The sequence below is a fragment of the Helicoverpa armigera genome, chromosome 5 (genome assembly GCF_030705265.1).
Source record: "Helicoverpa armigera isolate CAAS_96S chromosome 5, ASM3070526v1, whole genome shotgun sequence".
NCBI lineage: Eukaryota > Metazoa > Arthropoda > Insecta > Lepidoptera > Noctuidae > Helicoverpa > Helicoverpa armigera.
This window is the reverse complement of record NC_087124.1, coordinates 5,110,748-5,126,303: the sequence shown is the minus strand read 5'-3', so window position 1 is coordinate 5,126,303 and position 15,556 is coordinate 5,110,748. Positions and strand designations below refer to the sequence as shown.

The following is a 15,556-nucleotide window of genomic DNA, read 5'->3' as shown; positions in this document are numbered from 1 at the left end:
TCAAAAAGAAAGTATATGGCCCTGTCGCTCGTAAGCATGAACCACTTCATGATTGAGCTCTGATTAATTGCCTGATAACGTATGTCAATATAAATAAAATACGATCGACGAGTTTTTTAAATTATAGAATTATTTAAATAATCAAATTCCATCTTTGAATAAGAAAATGATTTATACAAGCAGCAGAGAAAAGCTATAAGACGATCCCTAGAAATTAAGACTAGGAAAGGACAATTGTGACGAACCTGCCAATACAGTGACTGCTAGAGCGAGTAATCTTAAGGTACCTAAGTATAGCATTCTACTCTAGAATCGAAAATAGGGTACGTCTGGTATACAATCCTTGGTTTCGAATTTTCGATTGATTTTCCTCAAGGTACTTAAGTATGCGATACGGATGGTAGAAAAATGGTGCCAATTGAGGCCAATTCATAAATATTACTTAAATCTCTGTTATGGGAAACATAATAATAAACAAGAGTACGACATACTTATGAGATGATTAACAAGACAATGGTGTCAGTTGTTTCTAAAGACCAGAAAAATATATTGTTTTAATTTCCGGCTACACGGCTTCGTTGCAGTTAAAAATAACATCAGCCTATAGAATTTGGATTAAGAATAATGTAAGTAGGTGGGTTATTAGGTCATACTTAGTTGAAAAAGGTTAATTGTGTTGAGATCTCTTGTCGGGTCTGCGTGATATTTCGAAGGAGTTACCGTTGCGCTGGAACACGGATGACTCCAGAAGAAACACGGATGCAAATTGCAGGGATGCTTACACAAAAGATTCGTGAACCTGGGAATTATGCAATAGGTACTCAAAATTTTGACAGTTTTTTTAAATACCTAACTACATGTTAGATTCGATGCATGCACGCTTCACACTCTCATACTTTTTGGTCTCGTTTTCAATCTAACTGAACTTATCGCAGAGGTTTTTGTCCTAGACACAGCCTTAGCCAAAAGACGTGCCTACTGATTGATATCGCGGTCATAGACAAACGAACCTTGGCACTAGGCCAGGAAGGTGATACAGATGATTTCATAGGTTACGTAACGCGGGGAAGTTTCACATGACCTGCTATGGAAACAAATGTTACCTATATGGATTGTGTTCTATTTTTAGGGTAAAGGGGGTTTAAGTGTAGCTTGTGGCTGCTTGGCGCTACGCGGTTGATAACTACGCGGATGGGTTGATGGGATAGATAAGCATTATGTGTCATGACGATTTCCTCCGTGTTTCGGAAGACACATCTGTAGGTCCCGATTGTCACTTAGGTATACCTACCCGACCTAAATAGACGCAATAAGCCAGAAAGTCTGACAACAAGTTTCCGGAACTGAGTTGATGAGGTAAGACACTGGTTCCAAACAAATCCAGTTGTAATTGTCTTGAGGTACTCACAAATTATTTATAGGTCACGTTAAAGAAGATGCAGCTACTTCTTGAGGACTAATTTATTAGATTGATAGCGCTATTACCTACCTACTTCGATTCAAATGACAAATTATTACAAAGTGAAACAAACATCTGCTAAGTGTACCTAGTTTGAATAATTAAAAATGCGTCATTTTCGCTTTCCAGTAACGGCGACATGGTTTGTGTATTTGAGCGTTGCATAATAGGTATATATTTGCTCACTTTTCCATTATTAGTCAAAGTTCGTCAGAACACTTTGTTATGCCCTATAGAATATAAAGGATTACTATTGAGTTGAAAATGCGGTTAGCGAGGAAAAACTTCAAGATAGGAGCCGTTGTTTTTTGATAATCTTAATATTTTAAACTAAGCATCTTTATTTATCTACAGGAATGACGAAGGCTGGAAGTAGTAAGGTAACTAGGGTAAGGGTGGTAAAACTTCAAAGTAAGGAGGTAAATTTTGAAGTACTGGATAGATTCTAATAATGTAGACAGACAAAATACAGAACCATTAATAAATTAAAGGTTTTATTTCTATGCCTCAATAATTTTGGAAATCACACAGGTCGTCAAACCTAACTGTAACTATTTTATTTATTTTTCTAAACAATAAAAATTCATAACTTATAAAATTCAATATCATAAAACCAAAATCAAGTTGAAGGCAAAGAGAATACAAAACACGTTTAGATCGCGAACATTATGCGAGAATTTCTTGTCACGTTCCACGTTCTCCAGAGTATCAAAAGAAACAAGTTTTGTATTTTCATAGATCTTCATATTGATACCGGTTACGACAAAATAGATCCTGTTAAATATTATGAATGGCTAACTAATGTGTCGAGAGACAAAGCTCCTGCCCACACATGATATGTTTGTGCCTATTTACAATTATATTTTGGCTACTAAACAAAGGTACACACCTACAATGAGAAATTTTCTTATAAATACTGAAGGACCTATTATTTGTATTAACCAAATTTTTTTTTCAATATTTGAGGCAACTATTGCAGCAAATCAGTTTCTAACTAATTCCCACTAGCTAGAGAAACCAGCGGCTTACTCTAGGTAGGTTACCTAAGTAAGTTATGTTATTAGTAAAGCGGAGACAAACGAATATAACAAACGGTCAACTAAGAAAAGAGTTATTCTTAGAGCATGTTTTTATTCCTACCTTAGTTTTAATTAGGTATCTGGAAAAAAATACCTAAGCACGCTTAAAGAACGATTGGTAGATCTAGTAACTATTAAGTAATCTGTGCTGAAACTGTTTCTATGGGATGTGCTAACAACAATGTTCGAATGTATGTTGTTCTTTAAAGGTACCTACCTAATGGCACATTTATGAAACCGGAACCGAGCAAAGTGGTTTAGCATCATCAATATGACATCATGCAGTCATTTCCAGCTTTCTTGAGGCAGGCTCAGGTGCCAAAGATGCCACTAATACACATGACACAAATGCAAACTTTCACATGCTGCCTAAAAGGATATTCTGTGTTAGGTATATTCCCTGAGGGTGTAGCTAAGCAATTTCAAATGTGAATGATTCTTTGATTTTCAGGGCTTGCCAGTCGGTAAAGTTTATTCATGTAGTTGCAAATAATGCATCTTTTGACCTGTCACAAATTAACTAGGTAGGTACCTAGATAGCTACTGTGCCCGTAATAAGAGTTAGTACTTTAGTGTCGTTACACAGAATCAAAGCAAAAATGTTATGACATGTTAATGTTAGGACTTCTTCAGCATCCATACATTTGGGTTTATCAGTACCTATTCTTTATCAACACAGGTTCGGTCCTTAGGTACATTTAAATTGTGAGCATTTGCATGGGCGTAGCCAGCTTTGGGCTCAGGGTGGGGCAGCAGTCAACCTATCCCCCGGGGGAGGGCGGGGGCCCTCCGATTTCTTGTATCTTGAGCCGTTAATATCAAACTTATTAATCTCTTAATTTGAGAGGTTTATATTTTCAGGGACAGAAAATAAACAATCACACACAGGACAAAAGCCAAAAGCAAGGGCATATAGTTTCTGAATAAGCGAGCGAAGCGAGCGCGAAATTTTTATCGGATTTAAACCAAATATTACGTAAAATTTAGCCCAAACGTACTTAACTATTTGTTGATTGACAAATGCAAAAATGAGGGCATATAGTTTCTGAATACGCGAGCGAAGCGAGCGCGAAATTTTCATCGGACTTAAACCAAATATGTATTACGTAAAATTTTGGCCATAAAGTACTTAACTTTTTGTTTGTTGACAAATGCAAAAAGAAGGGCATACAGTTTCTGAATACGCGAGCGAAGCGAGCGTGAAATTTTTATCGGACTTAAACCAAATTACGCAAAATTTAGCCCAAACGTACTTAACTTTTTGTTTCTTGACAAACACAAAAATAATGTAGCTTTTCTGAATACGCGAGCGAAGCGAGCGCGAAATTGTAATTATTTTTTAACACTTAAAACCAAAAACTACCTAAAATGTCGCCCAAATATACATTTTCATGAATGGGGGGACTAGGTACGACACACCCGATTTACGTCTATATGAAAACCCCGTCGCTTGCATAGATAAGTCAATAAAAATAAAGTTAGATAACGTATAGCAATGTCGCGCAGCTAAGCTTCGCGAACCACTTGGAATGCTTCCAGGGACCACCAGTGGTCCGCGGACCACCGGTTAAGAACCACCGTGCTAAACGATCGTTCTATTGTACAGGTCGTACATGGCTGGGCAAGCAAAATAGAGAGCGCGGTTTTTACACTAGGATAAAATTGCATTTCCGAAATTTTGGAACAATGCATTATTTTTTGGATTACTTGGACGGCTCGGCTCGCTACGCCACATAGCACCTTTTCTTTTAGGGAATATGGCTCGCTTTCAAATGACGCGCGCACCGCGCACGTTCGGGAACTCGAGCGTGCATTTTGTTTCGATCGCGCTCTTTTCAAAGACGAAATTTTTTTTTGTGCAATAACTTACGGATATTACATACGATTGTTGGTGTTGTTAGTTAGAGTTAGTAAAAAAAACATTGTTTAATCAGACACCTTATAGGTCAGGCCCAGGGCCCAGGGTGGGGCAAGTGCCCCAGCTTGCCCCAGTGTGGCTACGCCCATGAGCATTTGCCTTATTACCAATTCTAAATTCTGATCCCAATTTCAAGGTAAATCGTTATTGCACAACATTATAATGATATAGATCAATATTAGCACTGAATTACAAAACAAATGATAGTTGTTTGAACAATTAGCGCGAACCAATATTTACAATTAATTGGAAGAAAAAATACTCATCTTTGATTGTTTTCTGGCCTAGATTAAGCGACAACGCGTGACAGATTGGCTTATTATGTTTAAATATATTATTTCTTATGATTTGCTTATCCTTATTGGTTCAGTTAGTACAATTATGTGATGATGAAAATGATTTAAATATCTTGATTAAACGAAGGAACTATAAGTACTCCAGCGAATGTGGCTGTGGTAGTTGGCGGAATGCCCGTCCCATTATGGCGAAGGTACCAAACTCGAAGGCATGTGCTGACCAGACTTATACGGGTGGGTGATGAGATTCATGCATAATTTATTTAAGAACAGATTAACTTCTTCAAAATGAGTAAATAGAACCTAAAGTAGATTTACACATTACGTGAATGGAGAGAAAATCTAGAAGATAACATAAAAGTTAATGAGAAGCAGATAAGAAGTATTTTATTTGCGCCGATTCCTAACTAATAAGGAACAGTGAAAAAAAGAAAGTAAACATACGAAGGTTTGGGTATAGTGTATCAGTTTCAATAAACTTATTCCGACACTTGGTATCGGTACTACTTGGTGGTATTAGTTATTTATATTCGTGACGAAATTCTTGTTGGTGCTTATAGCTCTCACAAGTACAAGCTGTACCAATCTTTTTGCTTGCTTGGCGCAATTGTGACCTATAATGTAATCATGTGTTTTGGAAGGTACTTAGGGTCTAGGCAGATGGTTTTTTATAGAGGTGAGTAAATATCGTAAATAAATAAAAAACCGTAAAACTTCTTATTCGTTTCGTGGAACGGAGTCAGCTCATTCAGAAAAATGACAGTTTACCATAGCAACTGTCATCATGACGTCACGGTGTGTCAAAAGACAATGACGCAAATAGTACAACAAAATATAATTTAATCTAATAAAATCGTGTATTGATTATTGTAAAAAGGTTTTAGTGAATAAGTTCAACATGTTTTGCTGTCTTAAAAGTTGTATGAATGGCTTCACGCTTACTCCTAGTGTACCGATACGAATTAAAGAAAATCCAGTACAGTTGGATACTTTACACATGGGTTTGTATTGTGTACTAGATTTTAATTACGTCCTGTTGAGCAGAACATAAACAATGTTTAGTAAATAATGTATGTAGAACGATTTCTGTGCAAGTACTTCATTAGATACTTCGCAGAAGCAAACATAAATATACGAATACGCGCATCGATTTTGCGTGGGTTGTTCGTTGTTCCTCGTAAAATGGTAAAGCAAGGCTTGTTTGCTAAACATTCACTGTAACATACTATCTCTATGTATATACATTATTAATTGGTCAAAACTGATAACAGTGCAGTATAACATTTTTGCAGTAAAGTTTGAAAAAAGAGTAAAAATAGTATAAAGTGCAAACAATGATTTCCTTTGTTGCAGGCCATGAGATGGTGATAATAAAAGGTGGTCAGCGAGTGTGTGGGTCAGGCTGCGCTCTTGGTAATGCTCCTCTAGTGCAGAACAAGTCTTATTTTGAAGTAAAACTCCAGCAAGGTGGAGTTTGGGCAGTCGGTGTGGCGACCAGGGAGACAGATCTCAATAGAGTGCATGGTAAATATAGCCTACTTTCTTTAACTACAAAGAATATCGCTATAAAATTGGCAAGAATATGAACTAAGGTCTCAAAGAAATTGTGTTAGTCTAAACTTATATTGTGGAGTAGAAAAATGGATTTGCTCTGACCAATTTCAAAAATTGTTTCACTGTTGAGAAACAACAATACTAACACCAAGTGATATAGGCTTTATTTTATCCTTGTACAGAATATCCTTTTATCCTTGATGTGTCCAAATACTGGAAGAAATAGCTAGTATAACACAATAACACTATGTCACAAATATGATGTGTATTTCTCTAAACAAACTTTGCACAGGTTGTGAAACATGTAACACTTAAAAGCAATATTATCAAGAAACAATTAGCATTTTGTTGCATAATGTTGACACTAACTAATTTCACACCTTTGGAGTCATAAAGAAAGTGAGAAGCATATTTTTAAACAAAACGGTTTACGTGACAAGAAAAAATCAGGGTTACACAGAAAATAAAAGGCTTTCTTTGTTAATAATTTTCAGAAAAACTTTGTAAAATAATTTTACCAGTAGTTGTTGGTTACTTGGAAATTAAAGTAAGCTAATAATATTTAGGGTGTCAAAATATTCTTATTCATTTGCGGGTTTGGTATTCAAAGTGTGTACTTTCTGTCCAAGTTTGGTCAACTGTTTATACAACTAAATGCAATATGGCCTCCAACATATTATGATGCCCACTTTGTATTGCGATTGCCAAAATTAATATTTGGGTCATTATGTAACTGGTTACACTTTGTGCAAAAACTAAGGGGCTTATGTGTACTATTAATTTGCCTGGTGTTTCATCAACCTTCGTTTGTCCAGCTAGGACAAAGTGTGGCTGTGTGGTACAGCAAATGAGGTTTCCTACAACAAATTAGGATTAGTGAAAAAACCTGTGCTTACATTTTTACATCATTACAATCCTTCAGGCCTTGACAACAGCTTTCAATGTCTTCCAAATTACATTACAGGTGGCATGGACAACAATTCATGGTGTCTCAACAGTGACGGCACCGTGCGCCATTCAAATATCGAACTATATCATCTTGCGCACGCGCCTCGAGAGTCACCGACGGCCGATTTGCTCGTATCCACAGAATCTCCCACACACACAGAGAATGAGAAGCCAGAGAGTGAGAAAGAGACAAACTCAGCGACTGTAATGCCGGTAGAGGGCGACACAATCGGGATCGCTTATGACCACGTTGACTTAAACTTCTTTTTGAATGGAAAGAACATGGAGATTCCAGTTAGTAATATAAGGGGAACAGTGTATCCAGCGCTCTATGGTGAGTCTTGGTTTTTGCGTTATTCAATTTTTTTTACTAGTCGCGTGTCTGTTAAGCTATTCAGCTGAAGTGTTTGTTTTTAAGCTAGTTTGCAAGGTCGCGATGCTAACGAGGTCACGCAACCCTGAAACATTCACAATGTGTTAAATAATACTCTATTTAGTGCAGACTAAAGTAAGCTTACCAATTAAACATTCAATTCTTTTGCAACATAGTTCATTTCAATTGCAGTTGACGACGGTGCCATCTTGGACGTAATCTTCGAGAACTTCCTGTACCCTCCCCCGACAGGCTTCGAAAAGATCATGGTGGAACAATCTCTACTGTAACAAAAGACTTGGGACATCGGCTGTGTATATGGAAATTGGACATAGATGTATGGCAGAGTGCTACCGTGAATACTGCTTAAGACTTATACTGAGACTGTCTAGTGCAATGAACTATATTTTTAAATATGGAATCTTATATCTTATGTCTGTTAAGACTCGTAGATAACAAGAATAGGTTGGTCGCCACAGAACTTGATTTTGGTAGAGAAGTACTTAATGCAGTGTTACCACATAAAATTTCTTCAGATATAATACAGATAATTAAGAAATGTCAGGGCACAAATATTAAAGACCAACTAGTTTGCTTAGCTAGTCAATATTTTGTGCATAAAATAAATCTTCAATTATAAAATGCGTGTAGTTTTAGTGATCTGCGAGTCTCAACAAACCTTTATGAATATCTATATCGTGACTATCTTCACTGTAAAGTATTATATTGTGATCGAAAGAAAACTCCATAGAATATAGTTTTATGTAGATATGCTTTGGTGGTCTATGTGAAGCGCATAGATGTAAGTAATATGTTATTTATGTCATCCGCTGAACTAGTTTTTATGCACAATGTTATTGGAAATAACACTGACTTGTTGAGTACTAAAGTCAAATGCAAATTAGAAGTGCAGTACAAAATTGTTTTACTGGTGTGATTTATTCCAAGCAGTCATGAAATATTTTAAATAAGGCTCACATTATTTTACTTAAAATTCATGTTATTAAGCTGCTAATGTAATTAACTTTGTTCAGGTAGTACAATAGTAGCACTAGACTTTTAAAGTACTGGCTTCGTATTTAATTTGTTGAGAGTCTACAAAGAATCTAAAAAAATACTAAGATAGTTTTCAAGTTTACAACAGTGGCAACACTTGATTAAAAAACAAGTATTGCAAGATAACTAACACATTCCTAAAAAATACGTAGATAGGTATTTGAAACGTGTATGATCTCCTTAAAAATAATTTCTTTGGTGAATTGGTAAATGACTGTTTTAAACAATGCAATCGAATAAAAATTAAAAATATTTCACTCTGCACCCAACCGATTGAGATTTGACCTTATAACGATATCGAACGATAGTTTATATAGTATGACAAAAATTCTAAAAAAACTGTCAGAAAAATAAATGCCAGTGGATAAACAGATTATAAATAATTATGCTTAATTAACATAAATTAATTCAAACGAGATAATTTAGTACATTCATTTGTTAAATTAAATTGAAAACAGTGTGTATGCCTATGCACATTGTAGTTAGGTATTTATTATTATTGTACTTGTTTAAAAATCGTTTGTATGAATGTGTTGCGAACTTTATTCATATCACTTCTGGTTTGATTGTTATATCTATATTTTAGCAAAGTAGGTTTTAAAATTCAATGAGTCCAAATTTTAAAAATATTCAATCAAAATACTGCTGTCTATTACTATTAGTACTTTATCTAGAAAAGGAGTGAATTCTTTAAAATCAGTACCAATAATGTAGGGATACCAGTTTATCATTTCTACTTAAATTGTATATATTTAATGTAAGTCTATGTATATAATCAGACTTGAAAATATACGTTTGCACTTAATGAACTCAAATAAGCTACAATATATTATGATTAACATTTCTGGCTACATTATATGCCATCAAGGAGCTTTTAATGTATATTATAAATCTGTAGGGCCCTTTAATCCTTACTTAAAGAATTATTGTCTGTTTGTCATGTTTCACGGGGAAACTGCTGAATCCTTTTATTTGGAATGAACCAACAGGTACACAAATTCTATTCTGGTACGGAAGTTGTTCCCAAAAACAGCAAGTGGGGCCGCGGGAACTAGCTCTTAGGTACTAAATATTTTCTAATCTGTATATCAATTTTATTGTATAACACTACGCTGTATGTATAATACACAAATTATAAGAACAAGTGTGAATGTTTATTTATTATAACATTGTGATAAGAAAGCAAGAATAAAATTTGAATGCCAAAATCGTATGTCTTTCAATTTATATAATAATCCAGGGAGGGTGTCACTCCGTGCGCACATTTTATTGTAATTTTCAATAATAATACGAACTTTTATATTGTCCACAAACAGATGCTGACGTAAAACAAGAAATTTATTTTTTATAATATTTAGTTTTCCATGCAAGTAAGGATACAATACATAGTATACTATACAATACCCACCTAGGTATTGTAATGACAGAAACCACATTTTAAGTACCTAGATACCTAAGTGCCAAGCCAAGGGAGAGTCGGAAACTTGAAAGTCGTACCTATTCAACGTGATAATATTATGCTAATTCGGAGCAGCATCCACGGGCACTCATTGACTTTTATGAGAGCTGGATATGCGCTATTAACAATGTATATTACGAGCCAAGACGAAGACATTTTACCCGCAAAAAGTGCCTTTATTTTAAGCTGGCCGTTTTCGTTCAGTGTCACCCGCGTCCAGTGTGAACTGCCCGTAAGTATCGCGATAAAATTTAGCCTATGTTACTCGGGAAGAGTAAAGTTTCACTCTTCTAAATTTTGTAAAATTTTCAACTGAGAAATAATTTTACAAATCGGTTCAGCAGTCTATAGGGTACTAACAAACCATAAAAATTTGCCTTTTTAGGGTTCTGTACCCAAAGGGTAATACGGGACCCTATTGTTTTTGCTCCTCTGTCCGCCCGTCCGTCAGTCTGTCACCGGGCTGTATCTCATGAACCGGGCTCCCATAGAACAAACGTGTTTTTTATTTGCTCATTTTAAATAATGGTACGGAACCCTTCGTCCGACTCGCACTTGGCCGGTTTTTATTATACTTATAGACGTATTCGGACAGCATTTGCCCAACAAACTTCATATTTCATGAAACCCAATTCCACGATGAATATTGTTCAGCTATTGTTGCGAAGTCGATTTAAAGTAAACAATGACATGAGATATCGCGATAATGCCGGAGGATTTCCAACCGAGGGTCGCCATTGTTATAGGATAATAAACGTTACATGTAAAATAAGGTGAGTTTCCGATATTATTTCTGACAATTTGTTTCAGCTCACCTTCATGCTAGAGTGAATTTAATTTCTAAAAGTCGATATTTATTGCGTAGGTACCTTCCTAGTGCATTTTTTGAGACCCGAACTAAAAGAAGTCTTCATATTTTTAGAACGGCTGCCTACTGTTTGTGACCTAAATATTCATCAGGTTCACTCAGCTTAAGGTCAGAACGTACTTTCTTAATTCGGATAGATATTCAAATCTGTACATCCGAGGCATGCTTCAGTTGCAACTATAGTTAATCTGGCATTGCCCACATTTTAGGTAAACCACCGTATATACACCGAAAACGCAATACTTAGGTATCAGACAGGCGATGCTCTTTTTACATCGGCTGTCCGGGGCTTTGCAACGAATACGCTTTGCTTTTGTTCTCACGTACAGCTGTCACAAACCAGTAGGAAAATGCCTAAATGGAATGTGAAAACCGTTCCAAGCTCCCTTTTTGATTCAACGCAAGAACTGCGTGCATTCACTGTATTAGCATTTATGCAAATCGCTGCTCCATGTATCAAGTAGGCGCTGAAATAATATTTTCGTGACGGGAGCCATTAGGAAGCATTTTGAAAGTTTTTGTGTCGGTAATTAGTCAAAATTTGCATTTTTATAAACTTAATTTAAAGGCTGGCAAGACATACCTATCAGACATTTTACAATAGTGAATTGATTCTGAGAGTATCTGTAAGTCAACTTCATCTACCTACTACCACAAGTTTCCAAATCATTTACAGCCGTTAATAATATTTTATCTTTGTATCTGTTGTTATGCTTCTTGTTTGTACTATCTACATGGGTATCTGTTGTTTTGCATGTTAAAGATAAGCATGTGACATTATTCGTAAGTATGTGCCTTTATAGGTAGGTATCTCTATGTAATATGTAAACAAATCAATCGATAGATAGAGTATTGCAAACGGCCGTAGGTTGTCCATGAACTGCCAAACTTATTCTCGTAGGTACGTAAAGGATAAATACAAGTGACTACAAATAAAAGCCTACCACTACCGCTATCTAATATCTGTAAAAATGTAATAAGTTATCTATAAATAAGTGCGAATTAGTGCGATAAAAGCAGATTTTTGCACAATTAAGTGTAATTTTTAGAACTTATTATCATCGGTGATTAACAGATAAGTGCGCCGATCATTCATTAAATTACAATGTTAATTAATGAATTATCGTTTTGTTACGGCAAACAATAAAAGATTTAACAAAAGATTATGAAAAACATAATCTAATAATCTATAAAGAAATGAAGGATTCACTCCGAATAATCGCCATAATACCCATATCTTATCTGAAATTCAATTGTGAAGAGCATCAAATTCATGAAAACATCTCTCGGGGCCAGCGTAGACAGAGAGGCGTAGAGGATTTTTATAAGGCACTCAAAAGCCACACATTGGACATCGTGCACTTATGCTCGAGATCTCGAGAGCATTTTGTCTGATTTGTGCATATAATATACCTATTCACCATAAATATATCTTTACTAAAATCAATAAAAGTTTTTCAAAGGATTAAAAAATAAAAATATTCACCATTCATGCAATAGTAGATATTGAAGTTGATTTTCTAGTGTTTCTTGTTGGTCTGCGCTGGGCCTTATTTAGCGCATATACATCAAAGACCCTACCCTGATCAATAGAAAATCCTCTTCCTATAATAGGTACTTGAAGATATAGAAAACTGTTTTGATCTGCTCGTTTCATTTATGAGAAATCAAACTGAAGCTCATAAGATCATTTATTCACGTCTAATGGGTCGATGTGTTCCATTTGTGCGATAGTCCGTGGCGATAGCCGACGGCAACCTTTGCCACGTGAATACACACTTTGTCCTTAATCTGACAATTAGGCCACCTGAGATGGCGACCTGGGCACAAACACAGTACGGTACGGTACCTAATAATAAAACACAGAAGATGGAAAAGAGATACATTATTGAACTACTACCTAACGTTCGAACTACCCAATGTTTAAATTCTTTTATTTAAAAGTTCGAACCAGTAAAAGCACATGAATGGAACAGACAATTCAGGCCCGAAAACTAATCGAATAGCGAAAAGCACTTCTGTGTTGAAAACAACGGCCATTGTTTCAAAGCTCGTTTATTACGCCAATCTCTTATTGGTACAGCGATGAAACTCCTGATGAATGCACCGGACACGCGGAAAATTGGAAAAAGCGACGGTCACTTGCAGGGTTATGCCAAGCGGGACGGCTGGAATGGACTCGACGCCTGGACCCCAATCAATGAGACTTTTCACGTGGAAATTCCATTATTTTACTGAAATGAGAATGAGAATAATGAAATTTTACTTTTAAATGTTATATTACAATAGGTACCTACTGCTTTCTGTCATTGTGATTTTTTTATATACCTAAGTACCTACCTATTTACTTATTAATGAATGGGCCATCTATTTTTTCCCGACTATTTGGAAGTGTTGTTGATACTGGTAAAATAATAAGTAAAGTAATATGAATGAAAACACATTTATTTTATCTACAAAATGTTCGTCGACGGAAGTTGAGCATTTATATTTATTTAAACTATCAGTAATTGAATTACCAAGTTGCAGATAAATACATCAATACTCCTAAAACAAAGAATTCTCATATTAGAGTTTCAAAATTTAGTGCTTTTCAACCAAACAGGATAAATAATAAAGATATTTATTTGAGTGAGTTCCATAGCATCTAGTTTGGCCGTATATCAGAGGATCTGATCTAAGTTTCCCTGTTCCAGTAATCCCCGGGACGATCCGAGCACTAAGTTGTACGCTCGAGGAGGTTCACTGGTAAACGAACTCGGCCCGCAACTCCAGAAGTATCGGTGCTCCTACCATTTTGCTACGAACTAGTTTTCAGGAAACTACGTCAAAATTCTCCAAGTTTTACAGCGGCAGTTTGGTAGTCTTCTTTGTGATTTTCAAAATACAAAATGTTGTTGCATACAACACCTACTGACGGTATTAACGTACCTAGTTGAATAAGTAGGTAAACGGAGAAGGAAAATGGTCTTCGCACATTTTTAATCAGATGAAGTCGATTTCCTTCCGAAAAGGTTTAACACGTATGAAACAAAAACAAATGAATCGTGAAGAAACAAGTCAGCAAATTGCGCTTCGTCGTAAACTCATGGTAGGTGGTAGTTAACCCTTTGAATCAGCAATAAAATGTACCATCCTGGATAAGGGTGGCTCTGTATACACAATTAAGTTTGAGTCTCAAGAGTGTAAGGGAGCCGATTTCAGCTGATGTTCAACAAATAGCTACGCATGCAGTGAACCATACCTACGCTTTACGATTCACTAACGCGGCGCAAATCTTTATACATTTGATTCTCAAAGTTGAATGTAAGTTTAACTCTTTGTTATCACTTACCCACTGGGAATCGATAAATAACTTAAACAAGTTCTCTAACTACTTAAATTGTTGTTTTTATTTAGCTACGTATGTTTTATTTTTTGGTATTCCTTGCGGGACCTGAATTCTTTAGATTCAAAATCGTTTTTCAATATAGTGATTGAGTTTTATTCTGTCAATTTATCTTAACTAGTACGTTTGCTAGACTTCAAACTAGTTTGGGTCGGTTCGTTGAATTCAGTAAGAATCTGCAGGGAATCGTGTTTTTTGTTCTTGTTTCCCCAAGGATTAGCCAGATTTTATTGACTCGCATACTACGCCAGTTATAGTATATTCTAATGTATAGATTTACCTTTTTATTCAGCCAGCCAAAAACAGCCCTTAATTTCACACGAGAATGACAAAGGCAAGGTATGATGTTCTCTTTCTTAACCATTATGTTCGAAAGACAAAATACGTTTGTATTTTGTATTTTGAATAAATTTTAGGCGGAATTCTCAAGTTCAGTTTATTGCATTTTCCCACGCGGCGAAGTGCCATCAAGAGTGCTTTAGTGGGGTGTTCTCATGCGGTTTCATGCAATAAATCTGAATTTTCTCCGAAAAACTGCAGTATTGTATCTTCATAACACCTAGGCAGATGCTGCGACGTACGAGTAATTTAAGAATTTCTGAATTCTACTTTAGAATGGCCCATTTTTACCTAAAATTTGTTTGTGACGCGAAAACAACGTGAAAAATATGGAGGTGTTTTCAAAAGTTAATCAAGTAATAAAAGAACTGGATTATTTAGGACATAGTCGGTGCGATAAGTGAGTATGTGATAAATCCGACAAGCACGTGAATATTGATACTTAGGTTCAAGTTATCTTATACCCCCTTGTTGGCATTGATAGGTACCTAGGTACTTAAGATTTTTGAGTTCCGTACGTAATATCTTGCAACAGTTTTTTTAAATAAGCTCAAAGCATATTTCTTTGTTACATTGAGTATATCCTGGGGCGTAGAAGATACTTGCATTAGACATAAATTAGATCCTGATCGACATGGAGTGAAACAGTGAAATAGCTACTTATAAAAAGATGAACATACTTGGGTGCATATCATAGTGCAGGTAATATTTAACTTACTGACTTCTCGAAGGAACTCACTCTTCAATGATTAAGATTCCCCGAAGAGAAGACAAGCCTGGGTTAAAATAACTTCGGCAATGTTAATTAAGGGCACAGGG

General features: G+C 35.8%; 1 protein-coding gene across 1 annotated transcript; it reads left to right on the top strand.

Moving 5' to 3' along the window:
• Window positions 1–5,528: 5,528 nt before the first annotated feature.
• LOC110381373 (SPRY domain-containing protein 7) lies at window positions 5,529–9,512 on the top strand. Its single transcript, XM_021341717.3, has 4 exons — window positions 5,529–5,753; window positions 6,106–6,276; window positions 7,271–7,588; window positions 7,820–9,512. Exons 1-4 carry the CDS (start codon window positions 5,651–5,653, stop codon window positions 7,915–7,917), a joined length of 690 nt encoding a protein of 229 aa, XP_021197392.2. The 5' UTR covers window positions 5,529–5,650; the 3' UTR covers window positions 7,918–9,512.
• The last annotated feature ends 6,044 nt before the right edge of the window (window positions 9,513–15,556 follow it).

What these genes read in the sequence shown, in the direction of transcription:
- LOC110381373 (XM_021341717.3), top strand. Translation starts at nt 5,651, where the DNA reads ATGTTTTGCTGTCTTAAAAGTTGTATGAATGGCTTCACGCTTACTCCT. An exon ending in GTTGGATACTTTACACATGG is followed by an intron (nt 5,754 to 6,105) that starts GTTTGTATTGTG and finishes CCTTTGTTGCAG; the next exon opens with GCCATGAGATGGTGATAATA. An exon ending in AGATCTCAATAGAGTGCATG is followed by an intron (nt 6,277 to 7,270) that starts GTAAATATAGCC and finishes ATTACATTACAG; the next exon opens with GTGGCATGGACAACAATTCA.